General features: G+C 35.9%; 1 protein-coding gene across 1 annotated transcript; it reads right to left on the reverse strand.

Moving 5' to 3' along the window:
• Positions 1–4921: 4921 nt before the first annotated feature.
• On the reverse strand, positions 4922–14465 carry prkab1b (protein kinase, AMP-activated, beta 1 non-catalytic subunit, b). The gene is made up of 8 exons (XM_051904021.1): positions 14289–14465; positions 12623–12770; positions 12352–12503; positions 9402–9495; positions 8779–8893; positions 8562–8695; positions 6010–6078; positions 4922–5482 (listed from the first exon to the last, which is right to left on the reverse strand). Exons 2-8 carry the CDS (start codon positions 12761–12763, stop codon positions 5405–5407), a joined length of 783 nt encoding a protein of 260 aa, XP_051759981.1. The 5' UTR covers positions 12764–12770; positions 14289–14465; the 3' UTR covers positions 4922–5404.
• Positions 14466–23491: the final 9026 nt, after the last annotated feature.

The raw sequence follows: 23491 nt of genomic DNA on the forward strand, positions 1-23491 counted from the left end.
GCGTCGCGCTGCTCACATGAACAGCATCGGCCAATACTAAACCTAAACAGCGTAGGAGAATGACAGGGGAGAGACAAATTTGTTAAATAAAGTAATTATTTTTGTTTTGTTTTTGTGCACAAAAAGTATTCTCGTTGCTTCATTACATTAAGGTTGAACCACTGTAGTCACGTTGATTATTTTAACAATGTCTTTACTACTTTTCTGGACCTCGAATGACAATAATTACATTGCTTTCTATGGGAGATTAAAAAAAAACAAAACTCGGATTTCATCAAAAATATCTTAATTTGTGTTCCGAAGATGAACAAAGGTTTTACGGGTGTGGAACGACATGAGGGTGAGTAATTAATGACAGGAATTTAATTTTTGGGTGAACTAACCCTTTGGTGTCAGAGCTAATAAAATAATTAACAATACTTACATGTTGGTAGAGAGACAGTAAGGATCAGAAGTGTGAGAAGAACATCCATAACACTGCGAGACAGAAGCAAAGTGATGGAAAATTACATATGGTCAAATTCTGTCATTCTGTTGTTTCACATTGAATATTAGTTTACAGTATTATAAATTATATTGCACATAATATATTATTGTAAATCTATTGCTATTGTTTTCTCCTGAGATTTCACACCGATTATAATTTTGCAGCAGCTCTATGGAGCTCAAGATCAGGAGCTCAGTTAGCAGAAAGGTCATGGGGTAAATGTTACATGAAAGTCTCTTTTCAGAAGATTTCTTGCACTTATGAAACATTTTTCTGAACTCCACACCTCTTACAACCTTCTGTGTCATATGGCACTTTTGTGCTGTATGTTGTTTTTATTCCTCACTCTTCATTCTGTATAAATGTCCTCTGAATGAATAAAATGTTAATGAAGGCATGCAGGAGAATGGAGGCTGCTTGGGTGTGATGCCCTATGGCTTCACATGTAAACTAAAACACACCTTTCTCTTGAGGCCGTGAAAAAACACTATTACATGAACAATTCTCATGAGGCAAACTACTCAAGCTATATGATAAAAAAAAAAAAACACATTTAGACCACAGGAGCATGAATATTTAAACAAATAAATACTGCTACTCCATTTACTTTGCATTTTATCTACTTATGAACACTGTACATTCTTAAAAATAAAGGTTTTGAAAGGGTGTTTTCACATAAATGCCAAATGCCATAGAAGAAGCATTATGTAGAAGCATTTTTTTCTCAGTGTGAAGAACATTTTATTAATCTAAATATCCCTTTTCCAATTTATATATATATATACCATCAATGCCAAAAAAGGAACCTTCATTTTTAAGAGTGTAGAGTATATTTATCTGTTATATAATCAAAATGTAGCAAGGTGGTATAAATTCTGGAAAGGTTAAAATTCCTTTTTTAGTCACATAATACCAGAATTTTCTAATACCAGAACTTGTTTAATTTTAATTATTACAAATGACTGAAATGTGGGCTAATATTTATGATCCTAATCTACACAGAGTGCATGACTTTCAATAACAGCATAGATGCAAAAGACATATTTTATTTATGTGTCACACATACAATGCATGCTACCCTTCACTTTATCACTGTAATGTTAAAGTCAATATAAAACAATGATTATTTCATCTTACCTTAATAAAAACTATACAAGGGCTTCCTCTAAATGATTTAAGAAATAACCGCTGTAGTTTTCCAGTGTAGTGCAGTTTTACTAGTTAAAGCACTATGCCAAGCACAATGACTTGCACCAAATCACTGTCTCTTCTCTAATTAACAGCCTTCCTTTTGTAGACAGCCTTCCTTTTTTGTTTTTACTTTTTTACATGTGAGCAGCTTGTTATTACAACCAACCAGTCTGTCAACTAGTTTGGTGCAGTACATACTTTGCATTCTTCATTAAATCTGTCACATACTGTTATGCTTGAGAAAAATTACATTGACTGAACATCAGATCTCAAAGTAAGAAAGATTAAAAAAAGAACGGCTGCTAAATTTATCAGCAGATTTGGGGCAAGTCCTTTCAGTAACAGGTGGTATTTTTCTTTCTCTGCACATGTGTTCCACTTTTGATATAAAAAGAAGGTTACACTGAAGCACAGGGCAGCTCTTGTGTTAACTGTGTTACTATAGCAGCTGTTAAATTGAGTTTTTAAATGAATTCATAATGTACACTGTTAAAAATTATGGTAACACTTTATTTTAGGGTCTTTTAACTAGTTGCCTAGCATACATATTACTAGAATATTGGCTGTTTATTAGTACTTATTAAGCACATATTAATGCTTATTCTGCTTGACCTTATTCTACATTCTTAATCCTACCCAATACCTAAACTTAACAACTACCTTACTAACTATTAATAAGCAGTAAATTAAGAGTTTATTGAGGAAAAAGTCATAGTTAATAGTTTATGTGTTCCCTGCCCTATACTAAAGTGTTACCAAAATTATCGTAATTTTAACTGTAAAAGACTGTAAAAATGCTATGGTAAAAACCTGTTAATTGGTATATTACTATAGTAGTCAACATTTGAAGTGGATCAAAAAAGTTAATAAAAGTTGTCCAAAGAACTAAGTTGTCCTAAGAAGAAGGTTTTAGGACAACTTTGATGAAAGGTTTTGATCCACTTCAAATGTTGACTACTGTATATACGGTGAAAACTGTAATACAACCCGAATTCTGGAAATGTTAGGATGTTTTTTAAATTTAAATAAAATGAAAACTAAAAGACTTTCAAATCACATGAGCCAATATTTTATTCACAATAGAACATAGATAACATAAATGTTTAAACTGAGAAATTTTACACTTTTATCCGATAAATGAGCTCATTTCAAATTTGATGCCTGCTACAGGTCTCAAAAAAGTTGGCATGGGGGCAACAAATGGCTGAAAAAGCAAGACATTTTGAAAAGATTCAGCTGGGAGAACATCTAGCAACTCACCCAGCAAAAGGAAGCCATATGTGAACATGGTCCAGAAGCGCCATCGTGTCCTGTGGGCCAAGGCTCATTTAAAATGGACTGGAAAAGTGTTCTATGGTCAGACGAGTCCAAATTTGACATTCTTGTTGGAAATCATGGACACCGTGTCCTCCGGGCTAAAGAGGAGGGAGACCTTCCAGCGTGTTATCAGCGTTAAGTTCAAAAGCCAGCATCTCTGATGGTATGGGGGTGCATAAGTGCATACGGTATGGGCAGCTTGCATGTTTTGGAAGGCACTATGAATGCTGAAAGGTTTCCAGATGACGTCTATTTCAGGGAAGGCCTTGTGTATTTCAGCAGGACAATGCAAAACCACATACTGCAGCTATTACAACAGCATGGCTTCGTCGTAGAAGAGTCCGGGTGCTGAATTGGCCTGCCTGCAGTCCAGATCTTTCACCTATAGAGAAAAATACGTCAAAGACGACCACAAACTCTTCAGCAGCTGGAAACCTATATCAGGCAAGAATGGGACAAAATTCCAACACCAAAACTCCAGAAACTCATAACCTCGATGCCCAGACGTCTTCAAACTGTTTTGAAAAGAAGATGAGATGCTACACCATGGTAAACATTCCCCTGTCCCAAATATTTTGATACCTGTAGCAGGCATCAAATTTGAAATGAGCTCATTTTGTGCATAAAATTTTAAACATTTGTTATGTTATCTATGTTCTATTGTGAATAAAATATTGGCTCATGTGATTTGAAAGTCTTTTAGTTTTCATTTTATTTAAATTTAAAAAACGTCCCAACATTTCTGGAATTCGGGTTGTAGATCTAACAGGACATTTCATGTAATTTTACAGTAACATTTTAAAATTAAAATAAATTTTTTTGAAAGTGAAAAACAAGCCATCTTATAATTTACAGTAAAAAAAAGCAACGTAAATTGACATTCCCAGAGTTCCCTTTGTGACATTTCAATGAGGTTTTTTCATTTAAATAATCTTTTTCTTTTTGTTGTCCATTATGGTATGTACATTAGGGTTTAATGTTTCATCCTATATATTTAAATGAATGTTTATTGCATTATTTCAGTGTCATTTGAGTTACCATGATGGTGTTTTGTGTTTGTGTGTATGACACTGTTCATCTTTTAAATTTGAGTATTTAGCTCATCCTGTGGAAAAGCTACTTGTGGTGAACTTTGATTCATCATGTGGCGTTTTCATTACCACCTGTGTTTTGGTGGATACTAGTGTATTATATATTAGTTATGTATTATATATTAGTTACAGATTTTATTATTTCAGTAGGTTTGTATATTAACATTATAAGTTAATGTTTTTAACTGTAAACTTAAGTTTTATCCTTAAATCAGATTATCTGTAAATCACATATTTTCAGTGTAGCCCAAGTCTACATTTAGATTTAGAAAAAACAAAACACAATGAATAAAAATTCTATAAATTCCAAATTCTGATTATATAATAACGTGTTTTCAGCACTCTTAAATGGCTCATGCCAGGCTGCTGTATATGAGTGATACAAAAGTTGCAGATCAGTGCTTTCCTGCAAACTATCACACTTAACATACTACAAAAACATCACCAATTATTTAATTCAGTTTAGCAGGACTTTCAACATTGTCGCCTGGTAACATCACATCACACTCACAACACTCTCAGCGAGCAAACCCTAATCACGGTGTAGTGCTGACCAAAACTGTTGCCATGAAACTTGTGTTGTGATTAATCTGCAGGAGAACCTTCAATTTCCTCTAAGCAAAATGTGACAGAACAAAAACCTTACATTAAGAAAAACATGCACATAATGCATCATACTCTTACAGGCTATACGTAATTATCACATTAAAGCCCATTAAAACTGCAGTACAGTTAAAAGTATATAAAAAATATATATTTGACAAAAAAAAGCTGATCCCACACTTTCAAAGTTCAGTCTGTGATTGCTCCATGTAATTAAATGATACACAAATAATGCCTTAGTGTGCATTTTATTAGCACAATGGTCCACTCATCAACAATTATTTTATGGTTCATTTTTTTTGCAGATATATCTTAAGCAACGTGATGGGAATGTTCACATTAAATGTCAAAAACCTTTTAGTGACATCTAGATCTCAAAGAAAGATGACATCACAGATGTCCTTAAAATGGTCTAACAGTATTTAAAAAACCAAAAAGCCACACACAGAACAATTATACATATCTGCAAGTCTGATAAGAAATATCTTTACATTTGGCAAACGCATTACATTACGTGTGCAAACAGAAACACTGTAGATACGGGTTTATGGATCGGAAGCTGACATTCAGAAACACAAATATAAACTCACACAGACAAGGTTTTGTGATGTTTGATAGTTATGGTCCCTTTCTTTGATAGGTGAAATTATACAGTACAAGATTGTATCAGGCAGAAAGCAGAGAGAATAGTGTTGGTCCCACAGGTGGATTGAGATCAGATAGGCTTGTACAGCAGTGTGGTCACATACTTCTTTTTGTAGCGGTGTGTTGCACTAAGGACCATCACACCATCCTGTGTGAGGAAAGTAAACAGATTCACATGTCAAGTCACCTTTATTTATATAGCACTTTATAAAATACAGATTGTTTCAAACAGCTTTACGGTGATAAAGAGGAAAATAACGATTCAATGTTGCAAAGCAGCTCTAAAAAGACAACAAGTGAAAGATGCTGGTCATCTCTACAGTAGTAAAAATAAAAATGCTTAAAGAGTACACCCAAAAATAAAAACATATTTACTCATCATTTATTCACCCTCATGTTAAAATTCATAAATATGTAGTACACAAGTCACATCTATTAAAGTAATGATGCTTTTATGGTGCTTTTGTCAGCCTTTCATTGTATGGAAAACAGCAGCACTGTCATTCTGCTAAATATCTACTTTTCTGTTTCACTGAAGTCATACAGGTTGAGTGAAATGAGGGTGATTAAATGACAAAATGTTAATTTTTGGGTGAACTATCACTGAGGGTGTGAACATTATTAGATAATTTCCTTCTCTGAGTGTCCTAAAGTGTGTGTAGTCTGTTATCAAACCTTGATGGATAGGGCGTACAGGTGGTTGAGCATCACATGGTTTGGTTCAGGCAGCAGGGTTGGGTCACACTGTTCAAAGCAGACATGGGAATATGTTAGGGAAAGTCACTGCTTTGTAAAAGTGCACGGTCAGCAATTTCCAACCAGAGGCTCTTTATCTTTTCTTATCTCTTTAAGCCCAAAAAGAAAATGCTTTAACTGCAATAATGTATTTACAAAGAATCGGCCTCCTCTCAAGTCACTCGCTGGGTTTTCATCCACCTGTTTTTGTGTGCTTTAGAAAACCTTAATGAAAATGCTTTAATATCAATTTGTTTAAATAGTTGTGTTTAAGTAATAGTAATAGTTTAATGTTATATATGTATATATATATTTTAATTGCAAAAAAAAAATATGGTAACTCTTTCCAAAAAGGTTTCATTTGTTAACATTAGTTAACTACATAAGTTAACATGAACTAACAATGAAAATACATCTAAAGCATTTATCATAGTTAATGTGTAAGGGATTTTCTGTGATCTGTTTATGTTTGGGTGGGTTTTGTCTAGTATTTTAGTATTTAAATGACAACAATGTAAAAAAAAAAAAAAAAAAAAACAGAAAAGTTTTTTCTTTGTATAGATGACAACACTGTCAAAGCGATCCCCGTTCACACGGGTCCACGGAAACAACTAAAAACGCTGTATTATGCATGCCAGGCCAGTAGTTGGTGATGTTACTTTGTAAATAATAATAAAAAAAAAGACTACGCGCCTATGCACATACGCATTACTTTACAGAGCACTCACACCAAATGCGCATGCCTATAGACTAAACATGTACTAAGCATGTGCATGTCATCACTGTTTTTGTAGTTTACATGGAGATAATAACGGTATTGTTTTCAAAAACTTGCACTTTGAAACACGTTTTCAAAAGTTTGCATTTTCAGGCCCGTTGTCATGTGACTGTTGTGTAACCAGTCCCTTAGTTCTGTGACCTAGTTTTCAGTTGTTGCAAGGTTTTTCATTAGTTGATCATCTGTTACTGTTAACTGTTGTTAATTTCATTGATTGGTTTGTGTGTTTATTTAAACTCTGTGTTTTCTTCAGTTCTTTGTCATTTCTCATCATGTTATGTTTGGTTCTTGTTCTTTGTAAAATAAATGTAAAACTGCTACATTTAGATCCTTTACTCATCTTTATTTTCAACCCAACTGTGACAATGTTAATTTCAGCATTCAGTAATGCATTGTTGAAATCAAAAGCTCTATCTACTAATATTATTTAATGGACCTGAGCTAAGATGAACTAACATTGAACAGCTTAATTTTTATTAACTAACATTAACAAAGATTAAAAAAATACTGCAACAAATGTATTGCTCATTGTTAGTTAAAGCTACAATATGTCGATTTTTCGCCACTAGAGGTCGCCTATTCAAAACAAAGGCGTAGCTTGATGACGCCGAGTTTGAGCGCAGAATCTTGGGAGTTGTCGTCTTCACCTCACAGCCAGTGGAAAAGAATCGGAATGGGACTCGAGCAGAAATCATGTTTATTGGTGAGATTATTAACGTTACTGTAGTATGAGGCAGTGCAGGGCCGAGTGATGTGGGAGCTGAACGAAGCCGCTGGAGCGATTGCTAATGAGAGACGAACGCAACGCGCTTCGCGAGCAGCGGAACTTTTATTATGCCGCTGTCGCTGCTTCTGCTTCTTCCGGTCAAGAGTACGAGGTAACACAGTGCTGTTTATTATATTAGATACAGTGTGTTGAGTGTGTTGAAACCAGAAACCGAGGGTAACGCGGATATGACGCCACTGACAGGCGACTCCCGGACATGTCCTGTAACCTTGGTTAAAATCACAATTTTCTCACGATTTACAAATAGTTGGAAACATTTGGGATATTGTAAGTACTCAACTGAACAAAATATATAACACTGGCCTAGTGGTTTTTGGATATTTTACTGCAAAATTCTTACATATTGTGCCTTTAATGCATTAACTGACATTAAAGGCTATTGTAAAGTGTTACCTAAAAAAATATATACCATTGCCGATTTTCTATTTCTTATATGTACTATTAAAGTATTTATTTAATATTTTGAATCACTTCTATTTTTATATTTTTAGTTTTCATTTTAATTTCAGTTTAAGTTTTAGTAATTTTGTTATGTGCTTTTGTCATTTTTATTAGTTTTTGTTTCTTATAAATATTTCTGTATAGTTTTAACTAATTTTTTATTTTAATTTTAGCAAAGTTCAACTTTATTTTAGTTAGTTGCCAAGGCAACATTTATAATTTTCTTTTCCCCCTTTGTTATCTAATATTTATATTTTATTTTATTTCAGCTTTATTTAAAATTACTGAAAATGATATGTAATAGTTTAAGTTTTAGTTGCAGTTTAACAGCAACTGTTATTGAGGCTTTGTGGTACTGAGACTCAAACCCACGACCTTCGGGTTACAAGTCCAACTCTCTAACCATTAAGCCACAACAGCCCCCACAGCTGCTCTCATTAGATTGGGTGATCAAGGACGTTCAGGACGTAGAAGAGCAGCACTTACAGAGATTCCAGTGTCTTTGTTGAGGAGCACTTGCAACAGGTGTGGAGGGAGTATGGGTGGAGAGCGCAGTCGGTCTTCTGATTTGGTGGAGTAGGCATCCTGATGGTACGGGCCTGGTGGGGAGCTGGATAAGTCTGACAGAAGACGTTTAAGATCAGAACCTGTAGCATATTTTAATTGCGTAACAGTGAAGAGCTTTATATTGATCAAGAGTTACCTGAAACGTCGGCACATTTCTCAGAGTCTGTCTTCAGCGCATCGAAAACCTCAAAGTCTGTTTTCCTCACTTTAATGACATTATTCACCACGCCTGACTTATTAGTCACAACAGGCTAGAAAAAAATGATCATAATTAAACTTAATAAGAGAACAGTTTTCAAAACATGTTGCTATGTTCACACTGCCAGTCCAATTCTGAATATTTGTGTATCTGACTGGAATCTGATTGACTGTCAATCAGACTGTCATTTTCTGCTCGTCCGGCACTTTGTAACAACACAACCTTGTTTCTGCAGAGAATTTCAGCATGTTTCCTATAACAATGTCAGCGTCTGACGTTTACGTTTTACGTTTCGCATGCTTTATGGGAAAGTAGAATAAAGCATGTAAAATCCGATCAGAGCAGTCAGACTGAAATGAATTTTTAGAAATGCGATTTAAATAGGATTTCAAACCACAAGAATGTAGCTCGGAACATTTTTGTAAAAATTGCATTTCATGTGATATTTTGCCGTTCACACTTGCTAAATCTGTTCGGATTTGGACTGACAGTCTGAACGAAGCTGTTGTGGTAAATGAGAATTGTCAGATAATTGCAAACTTTAAGAGGCTCTCTCCCACCTCTTTGGGGTCTAATATCCAGTGTCCATCCACATAGAACTTATATTGGTGTTCTCCTTCAGGCAGGTCAATTATTGCCACAAAATTATTATGACTGTTAAAAGAGAAAGAGAACAAAACAATAAGCGAAAGCAAGTGGAAGGTTCTTTCCTTTTCCTGTTCATGATGATGGTAGTGAAATGAAGGCACATGCATGAAGATGCCCTTTTGTGTTCTGCATGAGGTCACATGAGTTTACTGTCGTTTTTTTGAAGTTGTTTGTTAGCACATACTGACCCCTAGTGTTGAACATGTAAAAGTACAGCAAGTGCTGTCTTTAAATTAGCAGTTTTTACTGACAAAAAATGGCCAAAATTACAAAATCAGAAAGACTAAGTATGTAAACGCTATTTAACATATGATAAGTTGTGAAGCTATCCTAACTATGTATGTTAATAAGTAATATACCTGGTTCAATGCAAGTTGAGCTCAATCAACAGCTTTTGTGGCATAATGTTGATTACCACAAAATATAATTTGGATTGGTCCCTCACTTAAAAATAAATAAATAAATAAATAAAGCTACACAAAATCAAGGTTACAGTGAGACACTTATAATGGAAGTGCTCCAATATTTGGAGTATTTAAAAGCAGAAATGTGAAACTTTTATAAAGGCACCTACAGTACTGTTCAAAAGTTTGGGATCATTAAGTTTATTTAATGTTTTTGAAAGAAGCTTCTTATACTCATCAAGGCAACATTTATTACACCAGAAATCATTCTAATATGCTGATTTGCTGCTCAAGAAACATTTCCTATTATCAATGTTGAAAACAGCTGTGCTGTTTAATACTTTTTTGGAAATACAGTGGGGAAAATAATTATTTGAACCCCTGCTGATTTTGTAAGTTTGACCACTTACAAAGAAATGAAGGGTCTATAATATTTATGGTATTTTTATTTTAACGTATAGAGACAGAATATCAACCAAAAATCCAGAAAAACACATTATATAAATGTTTTAAATTTATTTGCATTTCAGTGAGTGAAATAAGTATCTGAAATAAGTATCTGCATAAGAATCTGTATCTTCCATTCCAACCTCTCCACCACCATGGGCAAGGCCAAAGAGCTGTTAAAGGATGTCAGGGACAAGATTGTAGACCTTCACAAGGCTGGAATGGGCTACAAGACCATCAGCAAGAAGCTTGGTGAGAAAGAGACAACTGTTGGTGCGATTATTCGGAAATGGAAGAAATACAAAATAACCATCAATCTCCCTCTGTCTGGTGTTCCATGCAAGATCTCGCCTTATGAGGAAAGGATAGTCATTAGAAAGGTGAGAGATCAGCCCAGAAACGATTTCAAGGCAGTTGGGACCACAGTCACCACGCAAACCATTGGTAACACACTACGCTGCAATGGATTGAAATCCTGCAGTGCCCGCAAGGTCCCCCTGCTCAAGAAGGCACATGGACAAGCCCGTCTGAACATCTAAATGATTCAGAGAAGGCTTGGGAGAAAGTGCTGTGGTCACATGAGACCAAAATTGAGCTCTTTGACATCAACTTGACTCGCTGTGTTTGCAGGGAGAGAAATGCTGACTATTACCCCAAAAACATCATCACTACAGTCAAGCATGGAGGTGGAAACATTATGCTTTGGGGCTGTTTCTCTGCTAAGCATACAGAATGACTTCACCGCATTGAGGGGCCGATGAACGGGGCAATGTACCATAAAATTCTGGTTGAGAACCTCCTTCCCTCAGCCAGAACACTGAAGATGGGTCATGGATGGGTCTTCCAGCATAACAATGACCCAAAATATACCACTAAAGCAACAAAGGAGTGGCTCAAGAAGAAGCACATTAAGGACATGCAGTGGCCTAGCCGGTCTCCAGACCTTAATTCTATAGAAAATCTGTGGAGGGGAGCTGAAACTTCAAGTTGCCAAGTGACAGCCAAGAAATCTTAAGGATTTAGAGAGGATCTGTTGCAAAGAGGAGTGGACCAAAATCCCTCCTGAGATGTGTGCAAACCTGGTGACCAACTACAAGAAATGTCTTACCTCTGTGCTTGCCAACAAGAGTTTCTCCACCAAGTTTTGCTTGGGGATCAAATACTTATTTCACTCACTGAAATGCAAATCAATTTATAACATTTGTACAGTGTTTTTTTTTTTTTTTTATGGATTTTTTGCTTGATATTCTGTCTATCCGTTAAAATAAACCTACCATAAATATTATAGACCTTTCATTTCTTTGTAAGTGGTCAAACTTACAAAATCAACAGGGGATCAAATAATTATTTTCCCCACTGTAGCGATACGTTTTCAGGATTCCAGGAAGAACAGTTAAAAAACATGATTTGAATGTTGATGCTGAATAAAAAAATTCATTTCATGAAAAGAAAAATCTTACAGACCCCAAACTCATTAATTCTTCTTATAAAACTTGTGCTTTATTTTATCTTGTAATTTTTACAGTTGTTTTAGTGTTTTAGGCGTTACATTGTCATGGCATATAACATAAGAAAAGGTTAGTACATGATTTTTTGTTTTACAAAAAAAAAAAAAAAATTATATATATATATATATATATATATATATATATATATTTATATATATTTTACATACTTTTGAAACAGTGAGTATTTTAAAGTTTACAGTCTGGCCCGCATTTACTTCCACTGTAAATGCCTCACTGTAAATCAGCTTTTTGACATTTTTGTCAGCTTAACTTGTATTGAACATGGAATATTCCTTTAAATGTATTTTAATATTTGCATTTAGCTTTTAATTTCCCTCTGAATCTCTGAACAGACCTATTATTGAGGTCTAGCTGGCTTAGAGCACCTTGTAGAACATTCAGCTCTATGATTTCCATGATGATGTAGATACCTCCTGCTGTGTTTCTTGTGTTAGCACAGTCTACATGTCATTCTAATGATCTATTGGTCTGTCAGCACTCACCTCTTAGTCAAGGGAATTTTGCTGGCCCAGTTGTTGAAGGAGCCAGACAAGTAGATCTCTTTCCCTGGACCATTCCAGCGGAACACAGTGGGCCTTTCCTCTGGCGGGGCTTTAGTATCTGATTCCTGATCATGTCGCCAGGCGAGAAACTCCTAGGAAGACAGGGCGAAAGATTGATGAGGTGTCTACAGGAAATAGAGGTAGATATTGCAGCAATAAACAAGTTAAGGGACATGTTTTTACAATTAATAATTCACTGTAACCACACTACCTTGGCATCATCTGCTTGGAAGATGTCTCCGTCCTCCGTGCTGTCCATCAGGATTTTGGGTCGAGCTCCATCTTTACCACCTCGGCTCTCTCGTCTGTTCGCCTTCTCCGCTCCGCTTCTCTCACTGCTGGTGTTGCCCATGCTGCTCCTTATTTTTATGAATGTTAAAGTTACCATGAAATCAAAATTGACAATACTTGTTTTTATGGACTATTGCAGTATTTATAATAAATTATTTTATTTATCCGTACACATCATTGATTTAAAATTCAATACTTGCGATTAGTACCTGATGATTTACTCACCCTCAAGCCATCCTAGGTGTATATGACTTTCTTCTTTCTCATTAACACAACTGGAGATATTTTAATAAATATCCTTACACATCCGTGCTTTATAATGGCAGTGAACATCCACTGCCATGTCTCCATCCACATCCATCCATCGTAAACATGTACTCCAAATGGCCCCGGGGGGGTTAATAAAGGCCTTCTGAAGCAAAGTGATCCATATTTAACAAGTTATGAAGTAAAATATTTAGCTTCCACCAGACCGCCTTCCGTATTCAACGTACGAAGAAAATGGAAAACTCTTGCAGTTAAAAAGCTTACGCTACATCCTATGCCTTCCCTATTCAACTTATGGAAATAGTGTAACTGATGTGACGCCAGTTTACACTGAATACGGAACATTTATGATGGATGGATGTGGATGGAAGCACTTTCTTCAGCTCATACTCGTGACCCCTGTTCACTGCCATTATAAAGCACAGATGCGTCAGGATATTTATTAATACTTCTCAGATTGTGTTCATCAGAAAGAAGAAAGTCATATACACCTAGGATGGCTTGAGGGTGAGTAAAGCTTTGGCTAATTTTCATTTGAAAATGAATTAATCCTTTAAATTCATGTGCCCTCATAATCTTTAATCAAAATAACTTCCTCTCCCTCTTGCAGCATCTTCTCTGATGACATGTTTACTGGCAAGAGGGCGGGGCCACATGTCAATCACTTGATATCACAGCAATAGACTTGTTAGGCGCATGACATACAAAGTATATAGAGAACATGATTAAGTATTTATGAGAAGTCATTATTTATGAATTTAAGATAGATTTCCATGTCACATACGACAAATATATATCCAAAACTTAAGTATTTTGCTTAATTGAAGTTTAGCTAAAAGTACCTTTGCGTCTCACTAGTCAAACTGAAACGGACTCTGCAACCGAAGCTACCGTTGTATTTACATTAAATAATTCAACATGGGTTCAAAATCCATTACAACAGGTCTGCAACACTGAAAGTCGTTGTTATAAATCGCACACTGACTGTTCACAAACAGTGCAATACACGCGATTAATGAAGTAACCTAACCTTTGGTCGCTGTTTACAATTGTTTGGCGATCATCTAATATACCTAAACGACATTTTTATACTTAAACTACGTTTTTGTTTTGTTTTATCAGTCTGGAGTTACATAGCCGATTCTACAGTTGAGGGACCTATAAGTACAAAGGAAGTAAAGACTGGGATGTTGTTTCTTTGGTCGTATTTTTCGACTTTGTTGTTCCTGTTCTTGCGTGTAGGTCTCGCCTACATAAACGACCGCGGTCTATCGTCTTTTCATCTTGGACTGTGGTAATTTCCCTTATGATCAACTTACCTCTGAAAACTTTATTTGCCCGTAGCCCGCGACTATGTTTTTTTTTTCATAACGCCATTTTCACATTGCCTCACAAAAAGGTTAAATGTTAAGCACACCTCTTCCGCCTGCTGTTGCTGTCCGGGACCATCGAGCTCTGTGTAATTAAACCATTGGGAGTCGGGAAGTGTTGTAACAGTTTGCTGCAACTCCTGTTACTTGGCGTTTTTGTGCTTTGTGTATCTCAAACGTTGATATAATTTATACCTGTCTGCTACAGATTAGCGTAGAAATCTACAACTTGTTCATAAACTACATAAAAGACTACTTACATTCGGATTGTTACACCAATAGAAAGCATTTTAAATGCTATATATGACTTATGAATTATGTACTATTATTATGGAAATCAAATATAGCCTACTTCAAAAATAATTATTTAATATCCAATCAGCTTCATTTAAATTGACAAAATTAAATTAAAAATGGTTTAATTAAAAAGCATACAGGAAATATTGTAGTTCAAAACAACGTAAAATGTTGCTTATTTTAATATTTCATATATTTCATTTTTTTAAATATTTTTTAATAATTTTATATATATATATATATATATATATATATATATATATATATATATATATATATATATGACATTTTTGTTGTAATTCTATTTTAAAAATATTTATTTATTTATTTATTTTTAGGGATTGTGCCAGGTTGGGTGTGTACTGTGATGGAGTGAGCCAGCTGTAAGAGTCCACATGTGTTCATCAGAATCTTTCAACATTCTCACGGCTGTCCAGTTTCGCAGTGTCATGACATGACGGGCAATGTGAGGTACTGAGAGAAGTGGAACTGGATCCGTGAAGTACACTTCAATAAAAACAGACATGGGTGGCAACAGTAGAGAGATGGACCACCAGTACTTCTTGGAAAAACATTAGTTAGTAGCTCAAGTGAGATTGATGGTAGAGACACATGATTAGTATTACTATAATATTACTATAACTGAAAACTTATCAATGAAACACTTGCAAATACTACCACTAGTATTCTATCACATGTGTAGCTAGTAGTTGTTTGCTTTGATTGCCAAGACTGGAGACCAATTTAGCTATATTTAACCATAGCTGGCTATAATATTACATATCAAAATACAGGATACTCCAAACGCGGCAGATTACACTGGGCGTGAAGGAGGAGAGGGAGTGGCTAGTACCCGCTTTAATACATTATAAAACTGAGACAGACACTTGCACATTTAGTATATTGAGACATTGCGCATTTATTCATATTTTCCTTAAAAAATGATCATACTTTCTGTAATTTTACATTCACCTGTACAACATAACACTGGTTGTTTTTTTTCTGTAAAAGCATTGGTTAGCTATTTGGCTGCAAGCATCCTTTTAGTATGCCAAGTTTAGGACAAACACAATGTACACTTCTAAACTACACATATACAATATTTGAAGTGTCATCATACTTAGCAAATACAGACTGCCTGCAGGAATAAACATCACTCTGATATATTGAGATGATATGAATAGGTAGTGACTTTTAGTGTAAGATTTTCTGTAGTTTGGATACTTGGCCATGCTTTGAGCAAATCAGACCCACTTATACATTCCATTTGAAAATATATTGATTACTTATAAACCCGGGATGGTTCAAGCACGTGGTGCCACCACAGTGAAACCACGTTCTGGGTTTAGCTCACAGTGTCCTCTGGCGTTCACTGGAACTGGTCACCACCAATTTACAGTATAGTCTTCCTGCCATACCGGTTTCTCCACCATCAGATTGTATTCTGTTTAGTTGATATAAAAAGAGCAATAAAAGAAGGAAATATTTTCTTACTAAATGAGAACACAGTGCATAAATCATGTTACTTAATAACAGGCCATGCAAATGAGAATATAATTTAGAAAGTGATCATTTAAAGTAATAGTTCACCCAAAACTAAAAGAGCTTAATTTAATAATCCTCATGTTGTTTCAGACACTTATGATTTTATGTCAAGGAACAGAAAAGGAGAAAATCTGGTGATTAAATAGGAATGGGAGCTTTCAAGCCTAAAAAACAAATTCAAAAGCTCCATAAAAGTAGTCAATATGACTCTTGTGGTATATTATATTATCTTCTGAAGCCACATAACAGCTTTGTGTGATGAACAGACTGAAATTTAAAGTTGTAGCTGAGAAGATGCTGCACAGCAAAAACAAATCCACTTTACATGCACTTCCGAAGGATAAGGACTCAGGCTTGAATTGATACAGTGACATCAACGGCATTGCTATTGTTCATATAACTGTGCTGAGGAAGCCTCCGGAGCTGAGATTCAGATATGTTGATGGGCGTTTCGTTTCAGACGTGCGCTGTAAGCGGTAGACCAATCGCAACATACTGGGCCATCTGACCAATCAGAGCAGAGTAGGATCTTGGAAAGGAGGGGTTTAGAGAGACCGAATCCTTTATCGAGACGTTTCAGACCCTGAATTATACCATAATTAATTTTTTATACTGGATTAATTTTCAAATTGTTTGTTATAAATCAGCATCTCAGGAAAATGTAATGGGGTTTCAAATCAAAATATGACTTTCTGTTACGAAACAGGGCATTGATTTCACCACGACTTAAATCATGTTTGTCAGGCATTTTAGGAGACATCAACAAGTGAATAGGGAAAGAAATTATATATCAATATTCCTATTAATTATTAGATATTATTATGAAAATGTTGCCAATTATTACTCGCATTATTACCCTTCTTTTTTCATTGCATGTTGCTCCAAGAACACATTAATATGCAAATTAGATACAGTGTATAGATACATTGTATTGAATGGGAAAACCCATGTATGGCCATTTTACCCACATATTGCATAAAGTAAAACGGTATATCAATTAATTCCTTTATATCTTTCATAACATAGTTGAGATTCATCTTTATACAAAGTTTGGTTAAAAACAATCCTGAAACCTAAAAATTGATTGGTGATTAAAAAAAAAAAATCCCATTGTTTTTGCCTATACATATCATTTAATGCCATTTTATTTTTTAAACAACTTAGTCCTAGTGTCCACTACAGAGGACATAGCATAACATATGAATAAAATATAATTTTTCAAAAATGTTATTTTTTCATTTGTTTCTTATGCTCTAAACAATATAATGACGTGAAAAAATACTAAATTCAAAAAACTTTTTTTTTTCTGGCTCTCAGGAGGATATTATAAGAAAATGAAAGTGTCCTTTTTTATCTTTAATGCATGTAAGCATGTTGTAGGAGACCTCCAAAACAAAATTAGGAACCTTTTAAAATAGCATAAATGTGGCATTTTAAGTTCACTGGGAGACTCCAGTGGAATTTGAATTCACCAAGTGAATTTGAGAACTAGATCAATCGATTTGTGTGTCTATCTGGGATTCACATTCATTCACATTTATCTATCTGGGATTCACATTCATTCATTTTGTGAACAGAATCAGCTGATTCATATAAAAGATTCAACTTCAAAGAATAATTTGTTAACAAATTGGGTATTGATGCTTTGTTTAATTAATACTCCAAGGTGCATGTGTCAAGATTTTCAGATAAAGCTACCGTGTGACTTTAGAAGTCTTGAAATATAGTGCACAAGTCACATGAACCATTTTTATAATACTATAGGTGTTTTTTGTCATTTTGGAAGTTTTTTTTTTTTTTTTGCCAGACCTCATTCACTTTCATTATATTGAAAAGACTAACTAGAATATAGAGTTTGGAAAGACATGAGTAAATAATGACTCAGTTTTTTGAGTGAACTATTCCTTTAACAAGTCACATTTATAATGTTCTCGAAACACTGAGCTGCTTTGTGCAAATGAGTACCGTGGTGAAGTGTACAATACAGAAGATTGTTATGATCAGAAGGCCAATGACTAGAGAAGCGATTCCCATGTGAAGAGCCTTCCTCCCCAGCCGCTGAGCTCCTTCATAGTCTTCTGCATCATAACTGCTTTGAGACTGAATGAGAGAGAAATCATAATAGTGAAATTACCCAATTTGACAAAATAAATCATTTCAGGATGGAAAAACTCAAAGAGATTAATTTGATTGAGGTAATACAAAAAATAATGTAATGCTTAACATGAAATTTGTAGTATATTTCAGTAGTAGCATCAGTGGCAGTCTCCAAGTGAAAAACAGACTTCAGTATGTGGCCCATAAAGCAGCAATGAGGGGCATAGTGATAATGCTGGCTCTCTTAATAAGATCAGACAGCAAACTGAGACTTGACATACAGATTACTGGCACTAAATCACATTTACTGGGATGATCATATGATTTAACTCCACTAAGATGATTCACATATTAAAAATCTGAATTTTTTCAGGTTTGGATAACATTTGAGACAAAACAGGTGGTCTGAACTCTTTTATTAGACATAAAGATCGCTAAAGTTTAGATTTATGCCAAAAACATGAAAAAAAAAAAAAAAATTAATTATAGTATTTATTGTGGTTTCAATGTTTGTTTTAATACTACTGATGTTTTTGTCATGAATGAACACGAAGTTTAACTACATTTAAGTGAGACAAAAATAATATTTAAAAGTATTAAATCTCTGCTCTTGTAAAGATACACATCTTTGCGTTAACCACTTTTGACACTAGTACAGTGTGCATAAAACCTCCCAGTGTGTCAGAGGGCAGTTAGCTGGGTTGCGTGATTTGCGATGCTCATTTAGTTTCTCACAGGCCGTGTGGTGGCGGCTGCAGCTGCTGTAGTCACTGAGCCCTGATGTTTTACTGTGTAGCAGAGGCAGACTCAATCTGAAACTAGAGGTGTTGCTCTCCACAGCAAACCCCTGCACTTTACCCCATTCAGACCCCGCTGCCTCTAGTCTGCTAGTGACATTTGAAAAGCACAGATTGATTGCTGAATGCAGGGCAAAAGTATGACAGGAATGGGCAGGTGGTGAAAATGATTCATTTTTTTGCCCTGATGTGAATGGATCATATTTATGCTATGAATCACTGTACCTTACAAAAATATACAAATGAACATATCCTACGTTTATACCCACTCTGTCACGCACCCCATGATTAATTGTACCAAATTATGTATATTTTTTTATTATAGACTTGTTAATAAAGCATTAAGCCCATGAAGCCATGATTTACAGTGAATTTAAAACAGCTAAGGGACGTTGTTATAGACGTGGAGTGTTTAGCTATTCTAAATTCACTGTAAAACAGGGCTTCACTGGGCTTATTGCTTTTATAAAACAGTTATTTAGTAAAAATACTTTATTTTAATAAATAATAGGTGTATGTTTGTGGAGTAATTTACAACGGCTTCGAACTTGGCTCAACCCAGAGTCAGGGACCGGAACTATCCGTTTTATACTCAGACATTATTAATTAAAAATAGCAAGGACTAATCAAAAACTAAGCATGATTAATAATTAAAGTTTTTTTTCCTTTTAATTTTCTTTCTTTCACCCTCAGTAACGATTGTTATTGATTAAAAAACTCTAAATAATATTATTTAAAAAATATTTAAGTTTGTGTATAATTTCATAAAGTAATATATAACATTTAAATAAATTATTATTATTTTTTTTTATTTATTATTAACATTATATATATATATATAAATTTATACACAGATCAGGCATAACATAACGACCACCTCCATAATATTGTGTTGGTCCCACTTTTGCTGCCAAAACAGCCCTGATCCGTCGAGGCATGGACTCCACTAGACCCCTGAAGGTGTGCTGTGGTATCTGGCACCAAGATGTTAGCAGCAGATCCTTTAAGTCCTGTAAGTTGCGAGGTGGGGCGTCCATGGATCGGACTTGTTTGTTCAGCACATCCCACAGATGCTCGATTGGATTGTGATCCGGGGAATTTGGAGGCCAAGTCAACACCTCAAACTTGTTGTTGTGCTCCTCAAACCATTCCTGAACCATTTTTGCTTTGTGGCAGGGTGCATTATCCTGCTGAAAGAGGCCACAGCCACCAGGGAATACCGTTTTCATGAAAGGGTGTACATGGTCTGCAACAATGCTTAGGTAGGTGGTACGTGTCAAAGTAACATCCACATGGATGGCAGGACCCAAGGTTTCCCAGCAGAACATTGCCCAAAGCATCACACTGCCTCCGCTGGCTTGCCTTCTTCCCATAGTGTATCCTGGTGCAAGGTGTTCCCCAGGTAAGCGACGCACACGCACCCGGCCATCCACGTGATGTAAAAGAAAGCATGATTCATCAGACCAGGCCACCTTCTTTAATTGCTCCATTGCTTCTTCCATTGGCGCTTTCGGCAGAGGACAGGGGTCAGCATTGGCATCCTGACTGGTCTGCGGCTATGCAGCCCCATACAAAACAAATTGCAATGCACTGTGTATTCTGACACCTTTCTATCAGAACCAGCATTAACTTATTAAACAATTTGAGCTACAGTAGCTCGTCTGTTGGATCAGACCACACAGGCCAGCCTTTGCTCCCCACGTACGTCATCCTTTCTCAATGAGCCTTGTCTCCGGTTCACCACTGTTCCTTCCTTGGACCACTTTTGATAGATACTGACCACTGCAGACCGGGAACACCCCACAAGAGCTGCAGTTTTGGAGATGCTCTGACCCAGTCGTCTAGCCATCACAAATCACAAAGCATCAAAACTGGACCACGGAGCAATGGAAGTAGATGGCCTGGTCTGATGAATCACGTTTTCTTTTACATCATGTGGATGGCCGGGTGCGTGTGCGTCGCTTACCTGGGGAACACATGGCACCAGGATGCACTATAGAAAGAAGTTCTGCTGGGAAACCTTGGGACCTGTAAAATAAATGAACTATAGTGTCCTGCACCCACTAGTAAAAATATATCAAAAATATCTGAATCATTTTTATTTATTCAGATGGATGTTACTTTGACACGTACCACCTACCTAAGCATTGTTGCCGACCATGTACTGTACACCCTTTCATGGAAACGATATTCCCTGGTGGCTGTGGCCTCTTTCAGCAGGATAATGCACCCTGCCACAAAGCAAAAATGGTTCAGGAATGGTTTGAGGAGCACAACAACGAGTTTGAGGTGTTGACTTGGCCTCCAAATTCCCCAGATCTCAATTCACTCGAGCATCTGTGGGATTTGCTGAACAAACAAGTCCGATCCATGGAGGCCCCACCTCACAACTTACAGGACTTAAAGGATCTTCTGCTAACATCTTGGTGCCAGATACCACAGCACACCTTCAGGGGTCTGGTGGAGTCCATGCCTCGATGGGTCAGGGCTGTTTTGGCAGCAAAAGTGGGACTAAAACAATATTAGGAAGGTGGTCATAATGTTATGCCTGATCTGTTTATATATATACAGTCAAACCAAAAAATATTCAGACATGTTTGATATATTTTTATTAGTGGGTGCAGGACACTATAGTTCATTTATGTAAGTGAGGATAGCAAAATAAAGTAAACTGTGACATATTATACCCAAAAATTCTTCATACAGTGGACTACCAGTAAAATTGATAAAAATTTGGAACAAAAAATTCACTTTGACCTGATTATGTTTTGCTTAAGTGTTATCTGACATAATTAAGATTAATTTTTTTCTGACAGTTTAACTCTGAGATCTTGTCATATTTTATTACCATTTTTAAAACTGTATTAATGAATGAAATGTTCAAGGTGTCTGAATAAATTTTGGTTTGACTATATATATATATATATATATATATATATATATATATATAGTACTATTACATAATAAGTACTTTAATGAGAATGAAAAACAATGTTCTATATAATCAGTAAATTCATTGCAAAAATAACATGTATTGACATTAAAAAGAAAGTAAATTGTTGGGTGTACGTTAGTGGCCAGACTGTATAACCGTATCTCTCATTTTGAGGTCAAGGTGTGAAAAGTCAGGTAGAAAACCACTGAAAAAACTTTCCTGTTCATCTACAGTATAAGCATTGGCTGAGAACAATAGTCTGAGAAAGTTCATCATAATAATATCCCCTTCACGTGCCTTGTGCAAGTGAGCACATCTGCAGGCTGCCGTGTGAATGTTCGAGTAGGGGAAAGGGTGTGTGTGAGACGTGTGTGTGTGAGTCTATGCAGTCTTGCTTGCATGTGTGGGAGTGCTACAAAGTTAACTGCACAGATACTTGAGGCCTGTCTATTTATAACACTTATATGTCTATCTGGACCATAAGAACATTAGGTTTAGTCAGATTTCAAAGCCACACGTATAACACACTGCCAAGTAAACCCACAATAAATATACCTCTTAAGAAAAACACGCTGCAGCGTGTGACCAAAAATCTGTGAGGATCACTGTAGATACACTGTATGTTTTGATATATAACCTCAATTAAGAATTTGATTTAAAAAAGCAGCATATGAAGACACAACTCTCCAGTTAGATACTCAGAATACCAAAAATAATAATGTTTTCTACTCACCATCAGAGAAAAAACCAACGCCACAATGTTAATAGGCCATGCCGGACAGAAACAAGTGCAAATAGTCAAAAAAATGTAATTTTTAAGTGGCGGCGCCTCTTGAGCCTCAGCACTCCTTCCCAAACTGTGGTCAGAACTTCCATCGATAGAGCGGTTTGTCTTTCCATCTGACCGTTGAAGACCAGGACTCATGATGAAGTGGTTAAGAAGAAGCAGAAGATGGTGAGAACATTTACAAGAGCCGTGCTGAGAATATCAGGAAACTGAATGGAAGACTGGAGAAGAAACAAGAAGGCAAAAGCTCATGAAGACACTCATGGGGGATGTCAGATGATTGGGTAAGTGTGAAAGGCGATGGATGAGAAGTTGAGTGAGTCAGAGATGGCTTATGACCTAATTACCACCCGGGCTGAACACTATCCCACTTCAGAGAGGGAGAGAGAGAGAACGTGTGCAGGACATTGAAGCAATGTAAGATGTAAGAGGAGAGGCAAGAGGAAGAAAAAAAAAAGTCTGTCTACTTGCCCATATTACCATTATCTGTCAAAGCGAGAAGCGAGCGTTAAAGTTACAACTGATACAGCCATATGGATAATGGCCCCAAAATCACATTACTAGGCTGCCAAGAAATGCGCACTGGCAATTTTCCCACGGTTTCGCATAGTACTGTAAGCGAGGAGAGCGAAAACAGCGCAGCATAGAGGACAGAAACTGTATTACGCATTACAGATGCTCAATAGTGTACTGG

The sequence above is a fragment of the Ctenopharyngodon idella genome, chromosome 8 (assembly GCF_019924925.1).
Source record: "Ctenopharyngodon idella isolate HZGC_01 chromosome 8, HZGC01, whole genome shotgun sequence".
Classification (NCBI taxonomy): domain Eukaryota; kingdom Metazoa; phylum Chordata; class Actinopteri; order Cypriniformes; family Xenocyprididae; genus Ctenopharyngodon; species Ctenopharyngodon idella.